General features: G+C 34.9%; 3 protein-coding genes across 3 annotated transcripts; 1 reads left to right on the forward strand and 2 right to left on the reverse strand.

The window, feature by feature from the left end:
- Positions 1-3,314: 3,314 nt before the first annotated feature.
- On the reverse strand, positions 3,315-4,061 carry LOC145589020 (putative F-box/FBD/LRR-repeat protein At4g00315). The gene has a single exon (XM_081645595.1). The coding sequence runs from the start codon at positions 4,059-4,061 to the stop codon at positions 3,315-3,317; it is 747 nt and encodes a 248-aa protein (XP_081501721.1).
- An 11,341-nt stretch (positions 4,062-15,402) lies between these two features.
- On the reverse strand, positions 15,403-20,061 carry LOC145588031 (uncharacterized). The gene is made up of 8 exons (XM_081644669.1): positions 19,874-20,061; positions 18,420-18,532; positions 17,846-17,917; positions 17,395-17,430; positions 16,862-16,907; positions 16,584-16,671; positions 16,300-16,357; positions 15,403-15,630 (listed from the first exon to the last, which is right to left on the reverse strand). The coding sequence occupies exons 1-8, from the start codon at positions 19,950-19,952 to the stop codon at positions 15,580-15,582; spliced, it is 543 nt and encodes a 180-aa protein (XP_081500795.1). The 5' UTR covers positions 19,953-20,061; the 3' UTR covers positions 15,403-15,579.
- Positions 20,062-21,853: 1,792 nt separating this feature from the next.
- LOC145588033 (DCC family protein At1g52590, chloroplastic-like) lies at positions 21,854-24,105 on the forward strand. Its single transcript, XM_081644671.1, has 5 exons — positions 21,854-22,056; positions 22,748-22,805; positions 23,044-23,151; positions 23,616-23,708; positions 23,828-24,105. Exons 1-5 carry the CDS (start codon positions 21,891-21,893, stop codon positions 23,919-23,921), a joined length of 519 nt encoding a protein of 172 aa, XP_081500797.1. The 5' UTR covers positions 21,854-21,890; the 3' UTR covers positions 23,922-24,105.
- Positions 24,106-24,446: the final 341 nt, after the last annotated feature.

Here is a 24,446-nt window from a genome sequence, read left to right on the forward strand (position 1 = left end):
GACTTGCAATTTAATTTCTGTCACCCAATTGAGTGATGAATCTAAATGTACTATGCAATTTACTAACAAAATATGTGTTATGCAGGACCCACAGACGAGGAAGGTGATTGGTGTGGGTGAACGCGAGGATGGACTGTATCTTTTCCGTGGTGTCCCTCAAGTGAAGGTTCTTATAGTGGATGGGGAGTCTTCGTTTGACCTATGGCATCAACGAATGGGGCATCCTTCAGAGACGGTGTTGAGAATGATTCCTAATGTGAGTAGTTCTTTTAGGAAACAAAATAAAGCATGTGATGTTTGTCCTCGTGCTAAGCAAACTAGGTGTAGTTTTCCAATTAGTGTGAATAAAACAAGTCGTATATTTGAACTTGTTCATATAGATTTGTGGGGTTCATATAAAATACCTTCCTCGTGTGGAGCTTATTATTTCTTAACAATAGTTGATGATTTCTCTAGAGGTGTTTGGATTTATTTATTGCGTAATAAATCGGATGTTGAGTTGATGTTTTTGAATTTTGTTGCAATGGTGAAACGTCAATTTGATCAAGTTATTAAAATTGTTAGAAGTGATAATGGCACGGAATTTAATTCTTTGAAAAATTATTTTTCGGAAAATGGCATGGTCTTTGAAACTTCATGTGTGGGAACACCCCAACAAAATGGTAGAGTTGAGAGAAAACATCAACATATATTAAATGTCACACGGGCTTTAAGATTCCAAGGAAATCTACCATTAAAGTTTTGGGGAGAGTGTGTTCTAGCGGCGTGTCACTTAATTAATCTAACCCCGACCCCATTACTTGAGAATAAAACACCCTTTGAATTATTATTTAATAAACCTCCGTCGTATGACCATATTAGAGTTTTGGGATGTTTATGCTATGCACATAATCAAAAGAGTAAAGGGGATAAATTTGCTAGTAGGAGTCGGAAGTGTATTTTTTTGGGGTATCCATTCGGGAAAAAGGGATGGAGAGTGTGTGATGTCGAAACTGAAGAAATATTTGTGTCCCGTGATGTGAGATTTTTTGAAAACATATTTCCTTATAATGATGTTAAGGTAGCATCATCATCGAGTGTTGCTATGCGAGGGATTGATGTGGTAGATGGGTATAGTGACGATGAGTGGGAGTTTGGGATACCCACTGTTCAGGCCGATGGAAACCCAGCAGGCGCTGGAGGTACTGACCAGCAGCCACCCCAACAGCCTGACCAGCCCGCTGGATTCCCATCTGGCGCTGGCAGTGGTGCACAGCAGCCACCCCAGCAGCACGGTGCTGCGGGGCAGTCTCGGGGAGAGCAGTGGCAGCAGGATGCTGCGGGGCAGCAGCATAGGGGGGCGTTAGGTGAGGGAGGTGAGCAAGAGGGTGTGACGAGTGAGAGTGAGGAGTTGGGGAGAGGACTAAGGCCGAAGATTCCAAACCCAAAATATCGAGATTTTGTCACTCACACAATACGAAAATACAGTCCATCATCAAGTACATCGACTCCTATATCATCTTCCTCAGGTACTCCTTATCCTCTCACATATTTTGTTGATTGCTCACGTTTTTCTGAGAAATATAAACAGTATATTGCAGCTATAACAGCAGGGAATGAGCCTAGATCTTTCAAAGAGGCAATGAAACATGCAGGTTGGCGAGATGCAATGGCTGCAGAGATAAAAGCACTAGAAGAGCAAGGCACTTGGGTTCTTCAGAAACTTCCACCAGGGAAGAAAGCCTTGGGAAGTAAGTGGGTGTATACGGAGAAACGTGATGAGCACGGGAACTTGTTGAGATTGAAAGCACGGGTAGTGATATTGGGAAACCATCAAGTTGAAGGGCTTGATTACAATGAGACATTTGCCCCTGTTGCAAAGATGACTACAGTACGAACTTTTCTGGCAGTAGCAGCAGTGAAGAATTGGGAAGTACATCAGATGGATGTGCACAATGCATTTTTACATGGAGACTTGGAGGAGGAAATTTACATGAAAATTCCTCCAGGTTTCAATAAAAATAACTCTGATTGTGTGTGCAGGATGAAAAAATCATTGTATGGTCTGAAACAAGCTCCTAGATGTTGGTTTGCAAAATTAACTGCGGCGTTGAAGAAATATGGATTTAAACAATCTTACTCAGATTATTCTTTGTTCACATTTACCAAAGGAACATTGCAGTTAAATGTGTTGATATATGTTGATGACTTGATTGTTGCAGGGACCAATAAAGTAGCCTTATCAAAATTTAAGGCATACTTGGGAGATTGTTTTAAGATGAAGGACTTGGGAGTATTAAAATACTTCTTAGGACTTGAGGTTGCAAGAAGTAAGCAGGGCATCTATATTTGTCAACGGAAATATGCATTAGACATTATTTCTGAAACTGGTTTGTTGGGAGCTAAGCCTGCAGATTTCCCGATGGACAAAATCATAAATTAGCTCTTGCGGAAGGCAGAGTATTGGAGGATGTGGAGAAATATAGACGGCTTGTTGGTCGTCTGATTTATTTATGTGTAACTAGACCGGATCTAGCATATTCTGTTCATATTTTATCTCAGTTTATGCAGAATCCGAAGGAAGCACATTGGGAGGCCGCACTTAGAGTGGTGCGTTATTTGAAGAAACATCCAGGGCAAGGAATACTTCTTCGCTCGGATAGTGCATTGCAACTTGAAGGTTGGTGTGATTCTGATTGGGCTAGTTTTCCTTTGTCTAGGAGGTCTTTGACGGGTTGGTTTGTGTTGCTTGGTTTTTCCCCGATATCATGGCGGACCAAGAAGCAACCCACAGTTGCTACATCATCCGCGGATGCGGAATACAGGTCAATGGCGGCTACGACATGTGAACTAAAGTGGTTGAAACAACTACTAAGAGCTTTGGGTGTACAACATCCACAGGGTATGAAATTATTTTGTGACAGCCAGTCAGCTTTGTACATTGCTAAAAATCCGGTATTTCATGAAAGGATGAAGCATATTGAAATTGATTTGCATTTTGTAAGGGATGCAATTCAGGAGGGACTGATTTCCCCTTCGTATGTACCTACGAAGGAGCAGCTAGCAGACATTTTTACCAAAGCCTTGGGGAAGGCTCAGTTTGAGACATTACTTTCCAAGTTGGGCATTCGTGATCTCCATGCTCCAACTTGAGGGGGGATGTTAAGATAAGGAAGAATATCTTAGGGAATATATTTGATATATTTGTATTGTGTTATCTTTAGGTAGGATAATATTTACTAGATATTTCCTAAGATAGATATGAATTAGATTCCTACGTTGATTAGGTTTCTAAGAAATGTGTATAAATATTAAATGGATGATGAATGAGAGGATCAGACTTTGAGATTATTTTGACAATACGAGAGGTCTTCGAGTAAGGCGCAGCTTGATACTAGCCTTGGCAGAAAGTCATCATCAGAAACAAAGGACACTTTCAAGCAGAGTATTTTCAAATGTGGTAGTCGATAGGATGGCATGGCGATTACTTGATCAAGACCAAGGTTGGCGTCAAGGTTCAACACTTGCAACGTTACACACATGAAAATACCCGGGGGCAGCTGAGCATCGCCTGGTTCCTTCACTCGAATGCAGAGGTCAAGCTCCCTAAGGCCATGAAAGGTCAATGGAAAAGTGATCCACGCTTTAAGTAGTGTAAGTTTCAAGTCAGGGAGACAACCTTTATTACATGGACACCAATGACCGCCATATGTGTAGGGGGAGGTGGAGCGTTTGCTGCTAAATCGAAGTTTAAAACTCGTAAGATATTGAGACTTATATGATTGGAGGACAGTATAAACAAAGGTGACAAAAGTGGGGAAACGTTCAATTGCATAGGAACGTTTCACACAAAGAGATACAGGCTTAACATCGAAGTCTAGGCTCGTAATCAAAGGGAAAACACGCCTCAATCTCCTAGACAAGACGGAAGTAACAGCAGCATCCGTGGTAGGAAGCAAAAAAAGAATCCGAATTAACAAATCATCGGGCAAATTGGTGAGCCTATCTACCAACATTTCATTAACGTTATGATTTTGCACGTCCAATACAGTAGCAAAAGTTGTGGATGTACTTTTGACCATCGATATCTTTAATTAATAAAGAATGTACTCGTACATGGGTTTTTAAGAATATAAAATATTAAAAAATCAGAATATAAAATAATTAAAACTTAATTAAAAATTAATTAGAAAAACAACCAACCACCCCTCCTACCACCATAACCCAGCCCATCAGCCCACGTCATCGCCGCCGGCAACAGGCTGCCCACCCACGCCCAGACAATTCCTCTCACCGGCGAGCCCCCACCCTTCCTGTAACACCCTAGAAATTCCTTTTCTTTTAAAATACCTGTTTTGCCCTATTTAAAACTTTAAATAAGAATATCTAAAACATTACCGCCACCGTGAAAACGGTTAAGACAACTATCAAAGACACACAGCGGAAGACTAATTTCAAAACCATTCAAAACAAATCAACTTGAAAAGTCAATTAACGAAAATGAAGTCAAACCAAAGTCAAACGAAGTAAAATAGAATCAACCTACAACTTGGAACCATTATAGGCCCTTATTAAAACCAAACCAAATTCAAAACCTTTTCGTTAGTCATGCATAATAATAATATCATAAATAATTAAAGCAATAAACACATCATATACTTATAGAAACTAGCATGATTCGCTCTTAACTCATGCCCATTCATGAATATACTTCATCACCTGAAAAGCTTATCTCTACTTGTTTCCACTACTCTCCATTAAAAATGGGTCATCATAGGGCCAAGATAAAGACAAGGCCAACAAACACACGAAACACACAATCAGCAAAGCTGAGTACGTAAGTGTAATTAGCACACTAACATGCAATTACCTATCAACACACAATTTACCTTGTTGCACCTGTTCTTCAAGCATACAACATTCAACAAAACTTCTCACTAGACAACTACATAATTTATTTAGCGTTGACTACGCATCGAACGGGTTTCCCACTAACTTCCCCCAAATAAATTGAGGTTACTGACACGGGAGCTAACTGTGCCAGCATCAAAAACCACACATAGGTGGCGGAATTCCTGCGCATAATAATAATAAAAAGAATGTACAACGTCTTGTACTCCACTAGAAGTTATGATCAAATATAAAGTCATATAACTCCCCCCATATGTTCATACTCAAGGTATATACGTTCCAAGAGTTTTGGTGCATAAACTCTTTCACTTTACATTATTTACAGATTATTAAACTTGGTGATGACTCTCAAACCATAGTCATTCAATCAACAATTATTATTCAATCAATCAAATATAACAATTTAATTCTTGAATAATTAGTGACCACATAGTATTTAATGTTGAACCCTTTTTAATTCTACCTCGGTGCCAATGACACCTTAAACGCATAAAGCGCCACAAATCCTATCCCTCGGTGTTAAAAACACCTTAAGTGCACTAAGGCACCAACATACAATTTATTTCTCGTGTACATAGACACTTATATAGCTTCTTCCTCATGCTTAAAGCATCAATAAAAATTATATGAACCATAATAAAATTCCTTTTCAATATTCCAAACCAAATTAAACATTTAGTTTAATTAAACATGCTCTCTAACATGCCACAAATAAACATGTGGTTCATAAATAATATTCCAAACTATTATTTTCCATTCAATAGTCCATCACAAATAAATCATGCTTCATAATCCAATCACCAATAACATCCAAATTATAATTTCCAATCCAAACCTAGCATGATACTACTTGTAATCAACCAAACACATTTAACATGCTACTACATCAATATAATTATGCTAAGTACGCGAACATACCCTGTATACGATCTTAAAATCGCCACGACTAATAAAAATCGCTCACTTCAAAGTCTCCTACAATTTAAAATCATAGAAGAGTATTAAAATCCTCTCTACACAAATTTCCAGCAATATATACTATTATAAAACCCCTCATAATTTAATTAAAATAAGCTGAAATTATATTTAAAACATCATACTTTAATCCCAATTAATGGGTAATTAAAATTCCTTAAAGAAACTTGATTTTAAATGCTCTACCAAAATTTCCAGCACTATATTTTAATTAAAACTTGCTGTAATTAAGCCTTAAAACACTTTAATCAAAGGTCTAAACCATTATACATCATAACCCTTCAATAATTTACAAATCAAGAACCTAGGGTTTTAAAAATTGGGGCTTTTTAATTAAAAACATAATCTGAAAATTAATTAACATAATACTCATAATCAAACATCAAAAATCAAATCCCAAAACTCATAATTAATAATTAGATCTAGGATTAAATTGATTTTTAAAACAAAGTTTAAATTTTTTTTTTTCGAAAACCATGACAGCCGACAGCCACCAGGCTGCTGCCGGCGTCGTGGCTGCCTGCTGTCGGCGGCTGGCTCTGTCGGCTGCTGGCGGCTGGCGGCCACTGCTGCTGGTGGTCGGCCAGTGGTGAAGGGGGAAGTCGAAAGGAAGAAAAAGGGGAAGGGGAAAAAGAGAAAGAAAAATAAAGAAAAATAAAGAGAAAGGAGATAGAAGTTTACCTTGGGTTTTCTCCACTCTGGGCAAAGTTTGATTTGCCTCATATGTGGGATATTTATACCCCTTCTCTAAAACCCTTCTCCCTAAACTTTCCTCTTTTAATTTTCCTAATCCCATCCCTAATAAAACTTTACTAAAATAAAACTTTCCTTAAATTAAACCCCAACTTAATTAAATTAATTAATTAAATAAACTTTCCTTTTATAAATAATTCAAAACTTATTAAAATAAATAATTAAAATACTTTAAATAAAACAATTCAATTTAATTAAATACTTCTCAAAATACTTATTTTAATTAAAATACGTACAAAAATACGAGGTATTACACTTCCCCCTCGCCCTCCTTCCTTCCTTAACACTCCACGTGACGCAACCCAGCCAGAAAATCGACCACCCTCATTCCTCCGTTAAACCACCACAAAACAACCAACAATCCCTTTCCCCCACCTCGAAACGACCCTCCCTTGCCGTTTCGCGGTGTGGGAAAGCGAGTTAGGGATTGTTTCAGGTGAGGGAAGGAAGGAGAAGCGTTGTCGGGTGGTTGGGGTTTCAAGAAAAAAGGTAGATGCGGCGGGGGTTATGGGGAAACGGAGGGTGTCGGGGGTGGGTTAGATGGGGAGGTAGAGTACAGGTCGGTCGATTTAGGTGGTTAAGGTGGAATGTCGGCCGGTTTTCCGGCGACTTTAGGGGAGGATTTAGGGTTTGGCAATGGGGGGAAGATGGCTAGAGAATTTTGGCTTTTTTTTTTTTAAATTTTTTAATGTTTTAATTTTTTTGTTTTAATTTTTATGTTTTAATTTTTTTTTAATTAAACGATTTTAGTAACACCACTTAACATTCACTAACGTCCATTAATTATTGCGGCTGTCAAAGGTTATTGTTGATAAAATAACGTGAGGTGGAGGGCACAACTGATAACTTTGAAAAAGCATGGGTACGGCTTAGAAATTCAATAAGTTGAGGGGCATAGCTTAGAAAAACCCTTTATTTTTTGTTGGCCAAACTTTTTCATTTTCAATAAATAATTGGTGATGTCCATATCATAAATTCGTAATCAAACAAACAAAACCAAAAAAACTGCAATGTTTAGTTTAGCCAACAGAAAAATAAATCAAAAATCGACTAATGAAAATTAAGAATAATCATAGTCATTTTTAAGATGACTACCATAGAATTTTTAGAGACAAAGTATTATGGTTCACATTTTCATATTACTACACATTTCTCTTAGGGTTAGTGTGGCCCAAGTTTTATAAGCCACTCTTTAGATGTTGGTGATTATTTATGAGTGTATTTAATGGAGTCAATCTGGGTGCTTGGGTAGGGTTTGGGTAAAGTTAGGTTGGATCAAGTTTATTTTAAATTTGAGTAATGCTAAATGATTATATATATATATATATATATATATATATATATATATATATATATATATATATATATATATATATATATATATATATATAAAAGTTGGTTTCAAGTCGGTCGATATTTGACACCTCTAAGCATATTGCATTTTCTAAAAATATTTGGCTTAATGATGTGCTTATTGAAAAGATTATTCATGACTCTTCCAGCAACATAATTTGACAAATTTTGATCGAAGACATCTAATAATGGAATTTTCTACACAATTTCATTAATTTACTCTTTTCGACTTGCATCACCTATAAATATTGATGTAAGACATGTGATGGAGATTATCCATCATTCCATTTCTCCTATACATTCTTTGAATATCCGCCTAACCACAATTTTCCTATCCACTATCTCTCTGCATGAGAATATTTCTTGTGTTATATTGTGTCACTCTTTTCAAATTTTTTTATTTTTTCTTCCGAATTAATAATATTTTCAATTCCAATCTCTTTGAGTTCCTTAGCTTAGTACTTACAACCCTAACACCTTTTCCCTAATTCTTTCCTATTGTCTCCCTTAAAGGTATCCACACTTGCATATCTTGCTGCAATTGAAAAAGTGCAGCTTTCCTGGTATTTTTGGCTTTAGGTTTTGAATTTTGATTCTCGAGTACATAATTTGTAAACAAGTTGCCTATTAAGAACCCGTCAACTCCTTGTAATAATGGGAACTATCAAAGTTTTCACGAAGGATGTTTTGTAAAATGCGTTTTTGTAATTGATTTGTTAGCAAGTTAGATAAATCAGAGAGAACGGAGTACAAAGACACGTTACATGCTGAAAAATATAAATTGGAAGAAATCTCTTAATGAAAATAATTATTGCTAACAATACAAGTATATCACTTATTTATTATTAATTGGTTTGATATACCTTATAAAATAATTTTTTTAATAAGGAAAATAATAGTTTAAAATTGGACCGAATACGAGAAGATCCACACTCATACCCACGCCGCATATTCTTAGGTGCACACTCATGCACCTAGAAATAGGTATAACAACAGCACAATATGAACATTAGCTTTCTTCTCCTCTATTTTTCTCCTTCGTTTTTTATTTTCTCTCTCCTCTGTTTTTTTAATTTTCCCCCTTTTTTACACTTTTTTGATTGAATTTGTTTCTTACAACATGAAAGTAGTTATTAAGTATGAATTTTTGTGTGAATTTCGATTTTGTGCTTTAATTTCGATTGATTAAGGTTTATATGAATCTTTGAATTCACAAATTATACTTTGTTTTTTCTCCTTCCTTCTTTAATTCCTTTTTTCCTCTGTTTTTTTTTTTCTATTTTTCTTGTTTTTTCGATTTAACGATTGAATCTGTTCCTTACAATATGGAATTGGTTGTTTATCTGATTTTTTGAATTCATATGAATTGAATTTTTTTAGCTTCGATCAATTTCATCTAATTTCCTGCATTTTTTTTATTAATGAACATAATCATGCAAAATATGAACATATGCATAGGTTCCCTTAAATGTGAACATTAGCTTTTCAGAAAGTGAACATAGGCATAAAACATATGAACATATGCATTTCAGAAAGTAAACATAACAATTTAAAATATGAATGTAAGAATTCGTTTCCTTAAAGTGAATATAACCATTTAAAAGGTGAACATATGCGTAAAAAATATGAACATATGAATTTAAGAAAGAGAACATATGCATAAACAGGCTTAATGAGAATTTTTATAAACAACAAATATTTACTATGAATATTTACATTATGAACATATAAAATATTATTATGAATATAAGGCATTTAATTATGAACATAAAAAATTGAAGAAATAAAAAATAATATGATTATGAAACATATGCATCATAAGTATTAAAAATATGAATATATGCATTCAAAATATGAACATATGCATTGGTTCATTTTTGAATGCGTATGAACATAATTAAGCATTTCAAAAGGTGAACATATACATAAAAAATATGAACATATGGATTTAGAAAGTGAATATGAGCATTTCAGAAAGTTTACAAAAGGATTCAAAATATGAACATAAGAATTCAAAATATGAACATATGCATTTCAGAATGTGAATATAAGGTATCCGTTTGATTTCACTAATTTTTTTTACAATTTCAATAAAAAATTTCGAACAATAGAGTATCGAACAATATTCAAACAAAATTAAGTGATAATCATATAAATTCAAACAAAATTAAGTGAAATTTACATAAAATTGCCTTTTTAAAGGGATGATCCTTTTGATTTTGCATCTCTTCTCTAATATCCATTGATGTTTTTGCAGTTTTTTAGTGAGAGAAAATGAAATAGAGGAGAGAGAAAGTGAAAAAGAGGAGAGAGAAAATCATATAGAAGAAGAAGAGTTTTGAGTTTGGAAGTGACGTTACATTTATTGGGTGTGGGTAGGTGTATTAGGTATGGGTGGGTGTATTGCAGTTTCCGTGTTTTTTAGTTTTAGGGCTTTTTTTAATTGGGTTGTGTGTAATTGGGCTTGTGGGCTGCGTTGTTACACCTATCTAAGGTGCACAATAGACTAATTGTACCCACGCTCATACCCGCTTTTCAGAAGGTGGATCTAAATCCAATGTCAATGCGATCCGTTGGGTCTTGAAAGATAGGAAAAATTATCATGATTGACCCCAACTTTGCCTCATCTGCTAATTTTAATCCCAACTTTGGATTATTTTTTATTAATCCAAATTTTATACTCCTTTCGCTCACAATACTCCTAGATGACCTGCGACTTGTTAAGCAAGTAACTTTTTTTAATAAAAGTTTAATATACACATGTCAGCATGTAATTGGATAAAAAAAATAAAAAATAAAACCAAAACCACCTTCACCCTTACCGCACAGTCATCTCCCCCTCCCCCTGACTATGACAACCCATCGGCGACATCTCCCAGCGACGACATCATCCTCCTTATCTAACTGGAAATCCCGGCCCTTCCTTCCCTGGCCGTCAACCTTCCATTTCGAAATCCAACCTTCCATTTCTTCGCTACTTGCGCCCTTTTTGAAATCCAAGTCTCGCCAAAGACGCGGACAGAGTAGCTAGGTATTCTTACCGGCAGCGACTCAGAATATCGACCGTTGATCGGTGTAATTTGGTTATAGTTTATTTATGAATTTGTGTATATATTTATATATGAAAGGATGTAATTGTTTCAAATGATTTTATTTTTGGAATTCGGTTGCAATTTGGGATTTAGGTTTTAATGGTGGATATGGTGGCCGATATTGTTGATTTGGTGGAAGGAATTAGTGAGCAGCATCGGCAGTTTGGAGAGTGAAGCAGCGGCAATTTAGTGGTAACCCGGATCCATTTTCAAATTAATGTAATTTTTTCACATAATATTATACAATTTGTCTATACCATAGTGTTTTTTTTAATAATATTTTTATTTTGAAGTATTTTAAATTTATTAACTAAACAAAAACATATTACTCTGTTAATTTACTAGGTTAGTTCCGTGCGATGCACGGTTTTCAATATAAGAAATAAATTATAGATTCTTTAGCACATATTGAGACAAGACAACGACTTCTTCCGTTTCCTAATTACTTTCTAATTAAATATGAAAATATAATTCCTAAAAATCCATTATTTTCATATTTAATTAGGAAAAATCAATTAAATTATATTATTAACTATTTTTAACAACTATTCGTAAATAACTGAATAGCATAATGTGCATAGAAAACCCCCATCTGCTCAAAATGAGCCTTTTAACCTACAGCCTGTTTAACAGGTTAAATAATTTTAATTTTTAGGAAAATTTATCAAAAATAAATAAACCTTTGCTCGGTCTTCCCAAAATAAGCAAACCTTTTGATTAACCTAGAGTAAGTTGACCTTTATTGGGTATTTTCTTTATATAAGTCAGATGACCTACAACCTACCAAATAGGTCACTTTTTTCCTAATTCTAATTAATTTTTTTCTTATTTTATATTTTGATGATTAATTAAATTGTATTAAAAAAAAAAAACCCACCGCTTACCAACGCTCCACCCCCATCCCCGCCAGCCACCGCACAAACCACATCCCCGGAGGTATCTAAAAAATTAAGGATATTTTTTTTTTAATCTTGAAAAAGTGTTTTTTTTTAAAAAAAAAAAATTACAAAATTTTAAAAATTAATTAAAATAATTCATTTTAATTAAATTTTTAAAAATTGGTCAACCACACAATGACATGTGACATAAGCAACCCAAACAACCGGCTACACTTAAAAGAAACCGGTCATGACTTATTTTGAGAAAATATCCCATAAAGATCAACTTACTCTGGGTTAATCAAAATGTTTGCTTATTTTGGAAAGATCGAGTAAAGATTTGCTTATTTTTGATAAATTTTCCTATTTTTTATTTAATTTTTTACATTTTCATTTTTTTTTTATTTTTTATTTTTTCAATCTCTCGTCTCCACCTTAGCACACCACCATAACCACCACCACCCTTCCATAAGCACCACCACATCACCACCTTTATTCTCTCTCCTAACCTCGACCACCCCACCACAAGTAACCACAACCCCAGCAACCCTGAAACCAGACCATCCGCATCCACCCACAAAAACCCCGGCCCTAACGCCAACCACCCTAAAACCCCGACCACCCCAGCTAAACTAAAACCCGACCACCCTTAAACCAGCCCCCCTTTTCTTCTTCAATTCGAATTGGCTGGCTGCTCCAACTTGGGCTTTGATCCTCTGCTTGGCTGCTTCAAACACCATCATCAATCTTCATAATTGAATCTCCACCGTTCATCATCATAAAATATCGGCATCGTCAAATCACCACCATTCGGTCGAACCATGGGTATGTTCGGCCGATTTTTGAGACAGTTTCTTTGGGTGATTTTTTTTTTTTTTTTTTGAAGAATGGGTGAAATTGAATTTGCTTGGTTCAATCGAACAAATCATCAATTCGCCCAAATCTCATCAATTTCTTGCTTTGCTCTCTTTTTAGCCTATTGTTGGAATGTTGGGCGGCAATGGTGGTTTGTGATGCAGGTGGTTGGCGTGGGATGATCGGTGTTGTGGTGGAGAGTGGTGGCAATGTGGAGGTCGCTGAAGATTTCGGGCTGCGGTGTTAGGTGATTGTGGGGATGCAGCTTTGCGTGAGCTGATCGGAGTTGTTGTGGCTGTTGCAGCTAATTGGTGGCTGGTGGAGTAGGGGTTGTGTGTTTGACTGTTTGGTGGTGCAAGGGGATGTGGGAAAGGGTTTTTAATTATTTTTGTAATTATCCTTTTTTTAAAAAAAAATATTAAAAAATAAAGAAAACCAATAAGAAGGTTACTAATTTGCCAAACTGAAAAATAAAAATGACATTATCCATGCATTTTGGCGGATAAAAATAAAATAAGATAGTGACACGTAGGCAGTGATGACATCAACGGTTGTTACTTTATTAATATAAAACTAGCCTTTTGGCCCGTGCAATGCACGGGTTATTCATATAAAATTGTATTAAGAGATAAGTGAGGAAATATCAGTAAGTTATTATAGGGTATAAATATGTAATCGGGAACATGATTAAAGAAATTTAAATTTTGGAACATTAATCGAAAAAGAGGCTTAAATAGAAATGTGGAAGTGCTAAAATTAAAGAGAGAGAATAGGAAAAGGTTGAATTAAAGAAGAGAGAAGAAGATGAAGAGATGAAGTACAACTTTAATGAAAGAATTAAAAAAAAATGGTGTAATAAAAATTTAATAGTGTAAGATGACAAGTGGCACTATGGTTAGAGAAGTGTAATAGAATGGATAGGAACATGTGTCTTTCTTAGTTTCTTGGTTATAGTTTTTAAATACTAAGTATAGATGTATTGAATTTTTAAAAATAATCTTGTAGATAGCAAGGTCAATTTTGTGTCGCTCGCATTAACAATATTAAGTATATGCCAAAACGCTTCTACTGGTATCCAATTTCCTCAATGTACAAAGAACCGAAATCATAACCACATTGCTCTACACATTTTCAGAGCTAACCCTTGTCCAGTGCCTGAATTGAAAGCTCTTTCTCCTGGAGTACTAGTCAAGACTAAACTAGCTGTTTTCATTCTCTTCCCTCGTAACATGCTCATTCGCAATTATTGCCACTTCTACCCGACGCACTTTCTTTTGTCTTAAAGTTGTAATATTATACAAATAAACTTTTAGAGGTTATAAAAGTGAATCGCTAAACGACGCCCACAAATTTATCACATCGCCCGCATTTAATGAATGAAATTACAATGTTACCCCTAGTGCCAAACCGCCAAACAACCGCCACTACTGCCCACCTCCGCCTAATAACCACCCTCACCACTGTCCACCACCACCCAACAACCACCCCCACCACAGTCCACCGCCGCCCAATAACCACCCCCCAAATGTCGCATCTCCACTGCGGATGACTAAATAATTTTTTTTTGCCGGAAAATGCTCCAACCGCCCTAAAAAAGCGATTTGACCATGGTCAAACCGCTCATGCAATACGATTTGACCGTGGTCAAACCGCCCAGGCTAGGCGGTTCAACCATGGTCAAACCGTATTGCCTAGGCGGTTTGACCATGGTCAAACCGTTTTTTTTTTTTGGCGGTTTGACCACGATCAAACCGCCTAGGCAATACGGTTTGACCATGGTTGAACCGCCTAGCCTGGGCGGTTTGACCACGGTCGAACCGCCTAGCCTGGGCGGTTTGACCACGGTCAAACCGTTTTCCCTAGGCTGTTTGACCATGGTTGAACCGCCTAGACAGGACGGTTCGTCTACTTTTCCGGCGAAAAAAAATAAAGCGATGGTGGTGGTGATTTAAAGTGGTGGATGTTGTTTTACGTTGGTGGCAGTGGCGGTGGTGGTGTTGGGTGGTGGTGGTGGTGATTTTAAGTGAGGAGAGAGAAAGAGGTTAAGTTAGAGATTGGGGGTAATAACGTAAATTCATTCATAATTTGCGGGCGATTTGAGTAATTTGCGGGCGTCGAATAACAACCCCCTTATAAAAACATCAGCCAGACCAGACCTTAACATAAATCCTTATGCCCAAACCCGCAAAAAGTACTGAGCTTTTCAGGCTTTTTCAAGCCAAGCTCGAATTTTTAACTAAAAATGTGTTTCTAAGATTGTCCAAACCCGTCCTATTTTCAAACTGGACCAATATCATCACCTCTAACAAGTTTTCTTAAAATTTGCTTTTTTTTTTGTTTTTTTTTGTTTTGTTTTGTTTTGTTTTTTTTTTTTTTTTTTAAGTTTTAATTAAATACTCTCTCCGTTTTTTTAAACGTCCACCTCTCAAAACATGCCGTTTTATTTAAGTTCCCCATTTCCAAATTTAAAGACCACTCACATCACATTCACATAATACCTAGTAGTCCCAATTCACATTTCTCTCTTAGTTTTCCAAATTTTTTTTATTCCTAATCATATCCATTTATCTATTACTTTACACTTTTCCCTAAAACTCCGCACGGAGTAGCTAAACATGTGTCCATTTATATCATTGTATCTGTTATTGTACTACAACATCAATACATTTTGGCCAAAATCACCATGTAAACTTTTGAATTTTAGTTTCCGAATAACTTATACATGAACCATTAAAGACTGAATAAATGTTGCTAAGACACAAAACATGTCGTTCTTGCACCAGCTAGTCCTTTGAAGTAATGACAAGTAATCCCAGGGCACCTATCAATATATACTGCAACAAGATAAAAAAAAAATGGTTGTTACTCTTAAAAGTCTGAAAATGAAGGTAAACTGTTAAATACTTAATTGAATTATACACAAATTAAGAAATCTTGTGAAAAGAAGGAACTAAATAACTTGTACACAAGAATTAAATTAACCCCAAGAATATGGCAGTAAGAATTTATCCCCATTTGCCTTTTCATGCCCTATTAAACTACTAAATGCAAGGGAAAAGGGGGCATTGGTCACATGAGATGATGAGAAAGGGACGAGAATCAAACGTACAAAAAATGAGAGGAAACTTCGTTACAAAATGTTAAAATGTTTCTTTCAAAAAAAAAAAAAAGAAAAAAATGTTAAAATGTGCTTAGTTTAAGTAGGAAATGAAATCTACATCTGTATTAAAATTTTTGATAACTCAATTAAACAAAACAATTTTGAACCTCCCAATCCCCACCCATCCACTATTTGTAAATCAACGATTTCAATTTCACTCTTACCACTCATCATCTATTACAACGGTCCAGCACCAATCCTAAGAGTCCTAACCCAACGTACACCAATTGAGATTTAAGAAATAAGAAGGGTTAAATGACAACTTAACCCACATTACACAACAATGAAACTCTTACAAGAGAAAATTTGGTGGAAACTTTTACATGAATTCAGGAATTCTTACCTTGATCATTGGCTGTTCAGTCATGATGATTGTAACCCAGCCAACATATGGTAGGAATCTACATGGATATTGGGGAAAAAAAAAAGTAAAATAAACACTGTTAGAAGCAGAAACACACATTACTGTAACATCATAAGTGTAGCAAGACATCTACGATTCTACGTGATGAGAAAGCCCAAAAGTGCAATTGGTTACATTCTATAGTCATGCTTCACAATACTGGTATGGCCAAAAGACTGGTCATTTACGGCAAGTACACAAGGGAAAAGGTAGCAAAGGCTTACCCTACAGCTCTGCCCATTATATGATGTCGTTGCAGCCACTGTTGACCATGAGCATACAAAAGCCTGTCATCGCCATAGTTGTTGTCGCCTGAAAATGGCATGGAAAGATGATATTAGAGGGAGCCCAGAAGAAGCACACAGCATGTCATAGCATGAGAAAAAGAGTGCCAATAGCCATAGAGTGACAAACCCAGCTAATCAAGGCCTACATGACTAAAATGGGTAATGCTACCACCCAACAACTGAAGCAGAAAGTTTGATTTAAAATTTGTTAGTACCTTTTGTAAGGACGTCAACTTCGCCAGTATCTTTTCGCTCGTGAACCTGTAATAGATTGATAACAGTAAATAATAACCATATTGGAACAAAAAATTTATAGAATTCTACGCATTGAATTGCATCCGATATTACCAAAGCATTAATGCAGTTCTTCAGATCTATCACCAGATGGTTAAAAACATGTGGCTGATAATTCTATCACTTTATCTTGGGAGGTAAATTCATCAATTTTATGCATAAATGCAGTATTTTGTTTACATATAAACCCCAAAACACAAAGAGAAATATTCCAAGTAACATTAACTAAGCTTTACAAAGCTGCATTTGGTGCATGTAATCAGAATAATCTATTTCAATTCTAAAGTGTAAAGTAAACACAAGACTCAAAATTTGACTCATTAGTTTCATTCCTAAAATGCTCATACGGCTAGCTGAATTTAGAACGACCAAATCATAGACTTTGCAAGCTGGAATTTTTAACTACTCATCTATAACCTTCTAAATGAGAAAGTAATTAGTATGTGCGACATACCTTGATAACTCGATGGACAATTGGAATTTCACGGCCCTGCAAAGAAGTAGCAAATAACTTTATATTGGTTGATAAGCAAGGGAAACGGCAGAAGCCTGGTTACAACAAATTATGCACAGATCTTTACAAACCAAATATAAACAAAAGGCTGCAATAAAGTGTCTCCAATAACAAGCAGTAAGACAATTATGTTATAGCAATCAGCCATACAAAGAAACTTTTGTGCTCCTCATCAGTCATACAAACATATTATAGAGTAATTAAAGCCAATTACAAAAAAAGAAAAAAAAAAAAAAGTGTTTTAAATTCAATCAATCTGGGTGCAGATCTCATTCAAAACAAAGCTATAAATACAGCTTTACTCCTAATCAATTAGCAAGTTCTAATTTTTATTAACTCATATAAAACTATATCATTTAAAGCCAAAAATAAAAAGCAAAATAGTACTTACATCAACATTAAACACAACTATTTCCCCAGCACGAATAGGATCCTTGCTCATATGTAAAAACAATATATCTCCCTGTTGTAATAACATCAAGTTAGGCATTAATCCGAATTAAAGCAATTTTTCAGTCATTTAATTGGAGTACAAATATATAAAGTGGCAAAAAATGTGTAAAACACGTTCGACCAAGGTGACCAAATGAATGAGCACAATTATGTCTTAGTTCTTAGTTGTCTTGCTAAATCAATCAGATGAGCAATGACATAAATGTAGACAAATGATCACCATGTAAGCCTAAGCCATTTTAAACAATTGTTACTCAGAAAAAAAAAAAAAAAAAAAAAAAAAAAAACAACGAAAAGCAAAGAGGAAATAAGCAAACCATTCAATTCAACTGCTAAAAAAAACCATCCCAAACATACATTGTGATCGATAGAAAATCTATTATTCTGTATAATTGTATATGCCTCTAAAGGTAGTCAAAGTAAATCAAACTCTGACTACCTTTAATATCTATTAACCGGTATATACCTATGAAATGCATAGCCATGGAAACTCATAATCAGGCATGACTCACCCTCTTGAAACCAGGTTCCATGCTTCCAGAAAGGACAACGACGACAGGAGATTCACTACCAGTAAAGCACATCAACGCCTTCCATATTATGAGTGCAGAGGTAACAATCATCCCTGCATGCGAGTAAGGCAAATATTAATTACCAGTTAATTAAACCTACAACATTCACATAAGAAAGCACACATCAGTAAATAATATTACGAAATACTATGGAGTATTCGTTCACACGCTGCGAATTAACTTTACATGCTTTCATGTCAGCTATCGCTTACAGCGTACTATACATATCTTAGCCAAAGTCTCAAAAAAATACTCCCTATATAATTTCAAATTTTCAAGTATTTAACATAATTCATATCAGTCAAAGACTTTCAATTCTGTCATATTCATCATCACACAATTCTACATTGTGCATAAAATTCTTATACTGCAAATTTATTCAGTTGAACAGCTTTAAGAAAAAAAGTCTACCAAAATTTACAAATTTTTGAGCTTTCACCACCATCTTCACCAGGGAAGTCAGTCAAACCTTAGGGAGGTTCTGATGTGGATCTCTCAAGACACACAAGGCTTGCAAGCTGTAATAATATTGGATCTTCAAATTTAAGCAAGAATTAAAGAATTACACGAAAATTAAAGGGATAGATTCCAACTCTCGAAGAAATTAAGGGTTCTTTGTCAGTGGCAGTTTCGTGTTTGGTTTAACTCCCTAAACCTATGATAGCAAAAGCTCATCAAATAAAAATTTTATCGTCATAAAAATCATTATGGGTGAAAAATCGCATAAAAATAAGATATATAAATAAAAATCATATCCCAAAATAAGATAGAATATTAAAAATCTTAATCCTAATATATCTCCTAATCGTATTTGTAACCAACTACTACTCCTATCCTAATATATATCTCCCAAATTCCCCCTTACTTTGCTTTCCTGGCTCCATGTCCACATTGATGCACCCTCCATTCTAATGTTCATTCAAGTATAGCAGGAGTTTGGGAAAGCGTCTTAGTGAATGTAAAACGTTTATATGTCGGATTCTACAGGGCTCTACGCCATGAACTCTGTTAATTAATGTAATTTCTCCAACACCTTGAATTCAACAACGAGTATTTATTTGAATTACAAATCATTTTACTTCCCTTGTAACAAATTGACCAATTTGATACCTAAAATCCCAGAACTATAACAATGCTGAAATCAAGCATGACTCAATTACCCCTAAAAAAAAAAAAAATCACTTTTCCATGAAATCAAACAAATTAACACCAATCATAACAAAATCTCAAATAATTAACATATAATTCCAAAACCCTAATAAAAGAGCAAACCCCAATTGAGCAACAGTCGTATGCAATTAAACACCAAAATAAAATCGATGAATTAAGCAAAATATGAACAATTTTAGGTTAAAATTGAGGATTGAAAAACACGAAGGGGACAAAGGACGAACCAAGACTGACGGCTTGATGAACAAGTTGTCTGATCTGAATGGATTTGACCGCGTCAATTTGATCGCTAACCCACGCCATTTTCTCTCTCTCCTTTGACCAGATTCCGGCGAGATTTGACGCCCGGTGACTCGACCTCCTCCTCCTTCTGGTGTTGAAAAATATAAACGATGCTAACTGTTAGTAAGACTTTAGCTTCAATGAAATTACAAGTTTAACTGTTTAAGCAAGGATTTTTTTTTTGGGCTTCAAGATTATGGGCCATTTCTCTTTAGGTAATTTTTATTGTGTAGCTATAAGCCTACAATTATGTACCATTGATAAACCGAACTTTCACCTTAACGATGTTGATAAGCCGAGTCGCGAGACCGAGCCTACTCATTGAACAATATTGAGCTTAGGCTCAACTCGAGCTCAAAGCTTGTTGAGACTTAGAAATAGAGCTCGGGTTAGAGTTTGCTCATAAATGATCAACATAAAAAAATTTATATACATATCTCTAAAACGCGTCTTAAAATATATATCTTCATTTCTTACAGCTAAAAGTTATAAAAATTGAAAATTAATAAAGTACTCCCTCCGTGTTTTGATAAGTGTTACAGTTTGACTTTTTTCACTATTCACATAATAGTTTTGACTTGATTAATTTACCAATATATAAAAAACAAATGTAATTGTATAATATATGGTTGGATCCGTTGTAATGTATACTTTCATATTATAAGATTTTATATGATTTTACTAACATATATAATTAGATAAAATAATAGTCAAAATAGTGGCTCGACATGCGTGTTTAATCAAACTGTAACACTTATTAAAACATAGAGGGAGTATACAATGACATGAATTCAAAAATATCATATGACTGTATTACTTTTTTTTTTAACAGGACATGCAGCGATCTTGTGTGCGGCTGGACACACCATATGACCACTTGTAAATTAACAAAATAAATCCTATAACACTGACGAAGTAACCCCTATAATACTGAATGAGTAGCCCCTATAACATTGATAAAATGATCCCTGTAAAATTGACCGAGTACATCTTATAACACTAACGAAGTAACCCTATAATAGTTGGTCACACGGTGTGGTCAGCCACATATAAGAATTTGTGCAGGACATGACTTAAATATCGACAATGGGGCAAGTAATAAGGACGGAAAGAATAATCCCTCTGTTTCTTTTTTTTTTTGAAGAATTTTTTTAACTTTTTTTTAATAAAGATTGATTCATAAATAATAAGTTATACGACATCTACAAAGACATTCAAATATAATAAATGCATGACAATTGAATCAAATAAAAATATCCTTTCAGCAGAGGTACGATCGTTGTTGCAAATTGTATATTCTTCATTCCCTCTTTCATATCGTTGTGATTTATAGCCTTTTTCGACGAGGGCTCTATCGATCTGTTGTAGTCTTGAAGAAAATTTTCGTCTGATTCATTTGATTGTAATCGAAGGATTAACCTCTTTCTCGATCCCGCACAAATCTTTACCCATGAAGCAACTTTAACCATACTACACTAAAATAAAAAAACAAAAACAAAAACAAAAACAAAACCCACTATAGAAACACTTACTACACTCAGACCCATTATAAGGGGGTACTTACTACCATCAAAGAATGTAGATTTATTGAATTTAATACGAGTAACAAAAACATAATGAAATTAAAGGAAAAGGGTCGAAAATAGTCAAATTTTCGGCCTTTAAAACAATTTTTTTTTGAAGAATAATCCCTGTATTTATAAGCTTTGTCTTTTTTTTTTTTTTGAACATTATAAGCTTTGGTTTTTTTTTTTTTAAAAAAAATAAACAAATTTAATTAAGGGGTAAAAATTCTAATGAACAAAATACACCTTAAAATCGGTAAATGGTGACAAAATATCCACGTGGATCACCCCCACACACGCCTTTTTCATCTTAAACTCTTAAAGAGTGAAGTAAACTCTTAAACAACAACCAAAAACGGTAACAAGAAAAACTGCTCTCTTTTTTTTTTTACAAATGGCGGCGATGTTTGCCGGCGGATTAAGCTTAGCAGCGACGGTTTCTCGTCGAATTCCGATGATAACTATTTCGGCGACACGTGTCTCCGGCGATACAGCGGATTGGGTGGAAGCCACTTCTAACTTCTTTGACAAAGATCCCCGCCCAATTATGTTGTATGATGGTAATTATTTTTATTTTTTGAAGATAAATTTCTAATTTATTTTGTTGATATCAAAGTTTGGTGGTTTTGTTCATGAATTTCTTCATTATTATTTTGTGGGTTTGAAATTAGGTGATGGGATTACTCTCTCCGTTGAGAATTAATAATAAGTAGGGGTGTCAATTCGGATGATCGGATCGGGTCTGATATGGTTGTGTCGGGTCGGGTTAATTTTTAAAGTTAAGTTATACTAAATTGTTATGTCCACGCGAGTTCAAATCTATTTTGGATATTTTTCGGATCGGGTCGGGTCGGGTCGGGTCGGGTGTGCTTTTGACACCTCTAATAAGGTTGGTAGCGTAACATGAGCGAGCGAGTAATGTGACAACTAAATCCAAATGACAGGAATAATTTTTATAAGTGGAGGATTCACATTAAACGGTGTTTAGCTATATTAATGGCTTAAAGTGCTATTGGATTGTGCTTGATTCAATCTGAGGGTTTGGTGGATTTGCAATTTTGTACAATTGATTGATTGGGATTCTTTTGAATTTCTGTTCACGAAAAGAAATAACATTGAATTTTCATTACAATGTCAAAATTTCAGTTCATACTGTATGGTAATATAGAGGTGCCTTGTATAGAATTAAGGGTGATTTATTGGGAGAGCGTTTTGTAAGAGCACAGTCTTAACTATCCTGTCATGTATCAGGTGTTTGCAACCTGTGTAATGGTGGTGTGAAGTTTGTTCGTGACAATGATCGCAATAGGTTGGTTGCTTCCCTTTCTCCTCGAAGATCACTACCTTTTTTTCTCCGTTTATGAAGCTATCATATCAGTGACTTAGTATCAGAAGGAAGTCCTATGATTGTATTACATGATTGTCTGTAAGAAACGAAAAAAAAAATGTTTGCCTTGTGCTTTATAGGCAGTATTCTATTAGTACGATATTCTATTTACATGCATGTCTTGTAAGTAAAAGAAAATTTTTCTTGGGCATAATTGCAGGAATATTAGATACGAAGCTTTACAAAGTGAATCGGGAAAGATGTTGTTAAGGAGATCAGGAAGAGATCCTGATGATATATCCAGTGTTGTCCTGGTTGAGAAAGAGAGGTATGCTATATATAGCCTTAGAAGCTAAATGCATAAGTACATTAGTTTGAATTGAAGGACAAGTTTTTCTTGAGATCATTTTAGTTTATTGGCCTACTATTCTAGAGTAGAATGTAGAACGAGATTCACTGCTCTGTCTATTCATAAACCTGTATGAGAACTGAGAAGAAACCAATCTGTATCGAGTCATGTAGGAAATGTATGTGAGTAATGTGACACAATCAATGAAAATTAGGAACTTTTCTTTTTCTTTAGTATTCACTGATATGTATTATGCTGAATTCACCAAATTTTCTTGAATTTTTCAGTGTCTAACTTCATGTCATTCACTCTTTGCATCACCATACACTCAGGATAATGTGATTGTTGCTAGCTTGCTGCATATGATAATCTTTACCAACATTAACCGTATATGTGTCTCAGAACCAATAAATTCTTTAAAATCAAACATTTATTTTCTGCAGATCTTACATCAAGTCTGAAGCTGTATTGAAGATCATGGAATACATTAATTTACCATTCCCACAGTTGGCATTATTTCTAAATCTTGTACCTCTGTGAGTAACCTTTTCTTTTTTGTTGCTGTTTAAGAAATTAAATGATACATACTTCTCATTTGCAGCTTGGCGAGTCTCTAATATGACCTTTAACTTCTATTTCTTGGTAACTTCCTCAGGTTCATTCGTGATTTTGCATATGACAATGTAGCAAACAACCGGTACAACATTTTTGGTAAGTCAGATTCATGCGAGATATATGCAGATCAGTGAATGTCATCATTTAAAATATGTAGATAGTTATGCTATAGTATTGGTTACAATATCATCTTGAATATACATGTAGATTGGTAACGTTATGGAAAGTTGATGAGGCACTTTGCTCAGCTTTCGACTGAACCTTTGTACTCGATAAAGGAGATATAGAAGTAATTGTATACATACATAGATGTCTTTACAACTATCTTAACACACTAATTAGCTGAATATTTAGAGGAACAGAAGTACAGAACACAGTTATGTTCATCTTGCTAACAACCAATGAAAAACTACTAAAGCACAAATAACAAATGCAAAATACTACTTAAGCTGTTGAAACCAATACATGAACATAATACAATGATAAGGAAAAGAAGAAAATTGGGCAATAAAAAAAGGCTGGAGAACAAAGAAACTTAGCAGTAAGGTTCATATAAGCTCCACGAATCTGGATTTCTTTCATTTTTGGTGATCCACATAGAGTATTTTTCTGTGTAGAGCACTGATACAATTACTGATGATGAAATCTTTTTGCCCATG

The sequence above is a fragment of the Chenopodium album genome, chromosome 17 (assembly GCF_948465745.1).
Source record: "Chenopodium album chromosome 17, dcCheAlbu1.1, whole genome shotgun sequence".
NCBI classification, from domain to species: Eukaryota; Viridiplantae; Streptophyta; class Magnoliopsida; order Caryophyllales; family Amaranthaceae; genus Chenopodium; species Chenopodium album.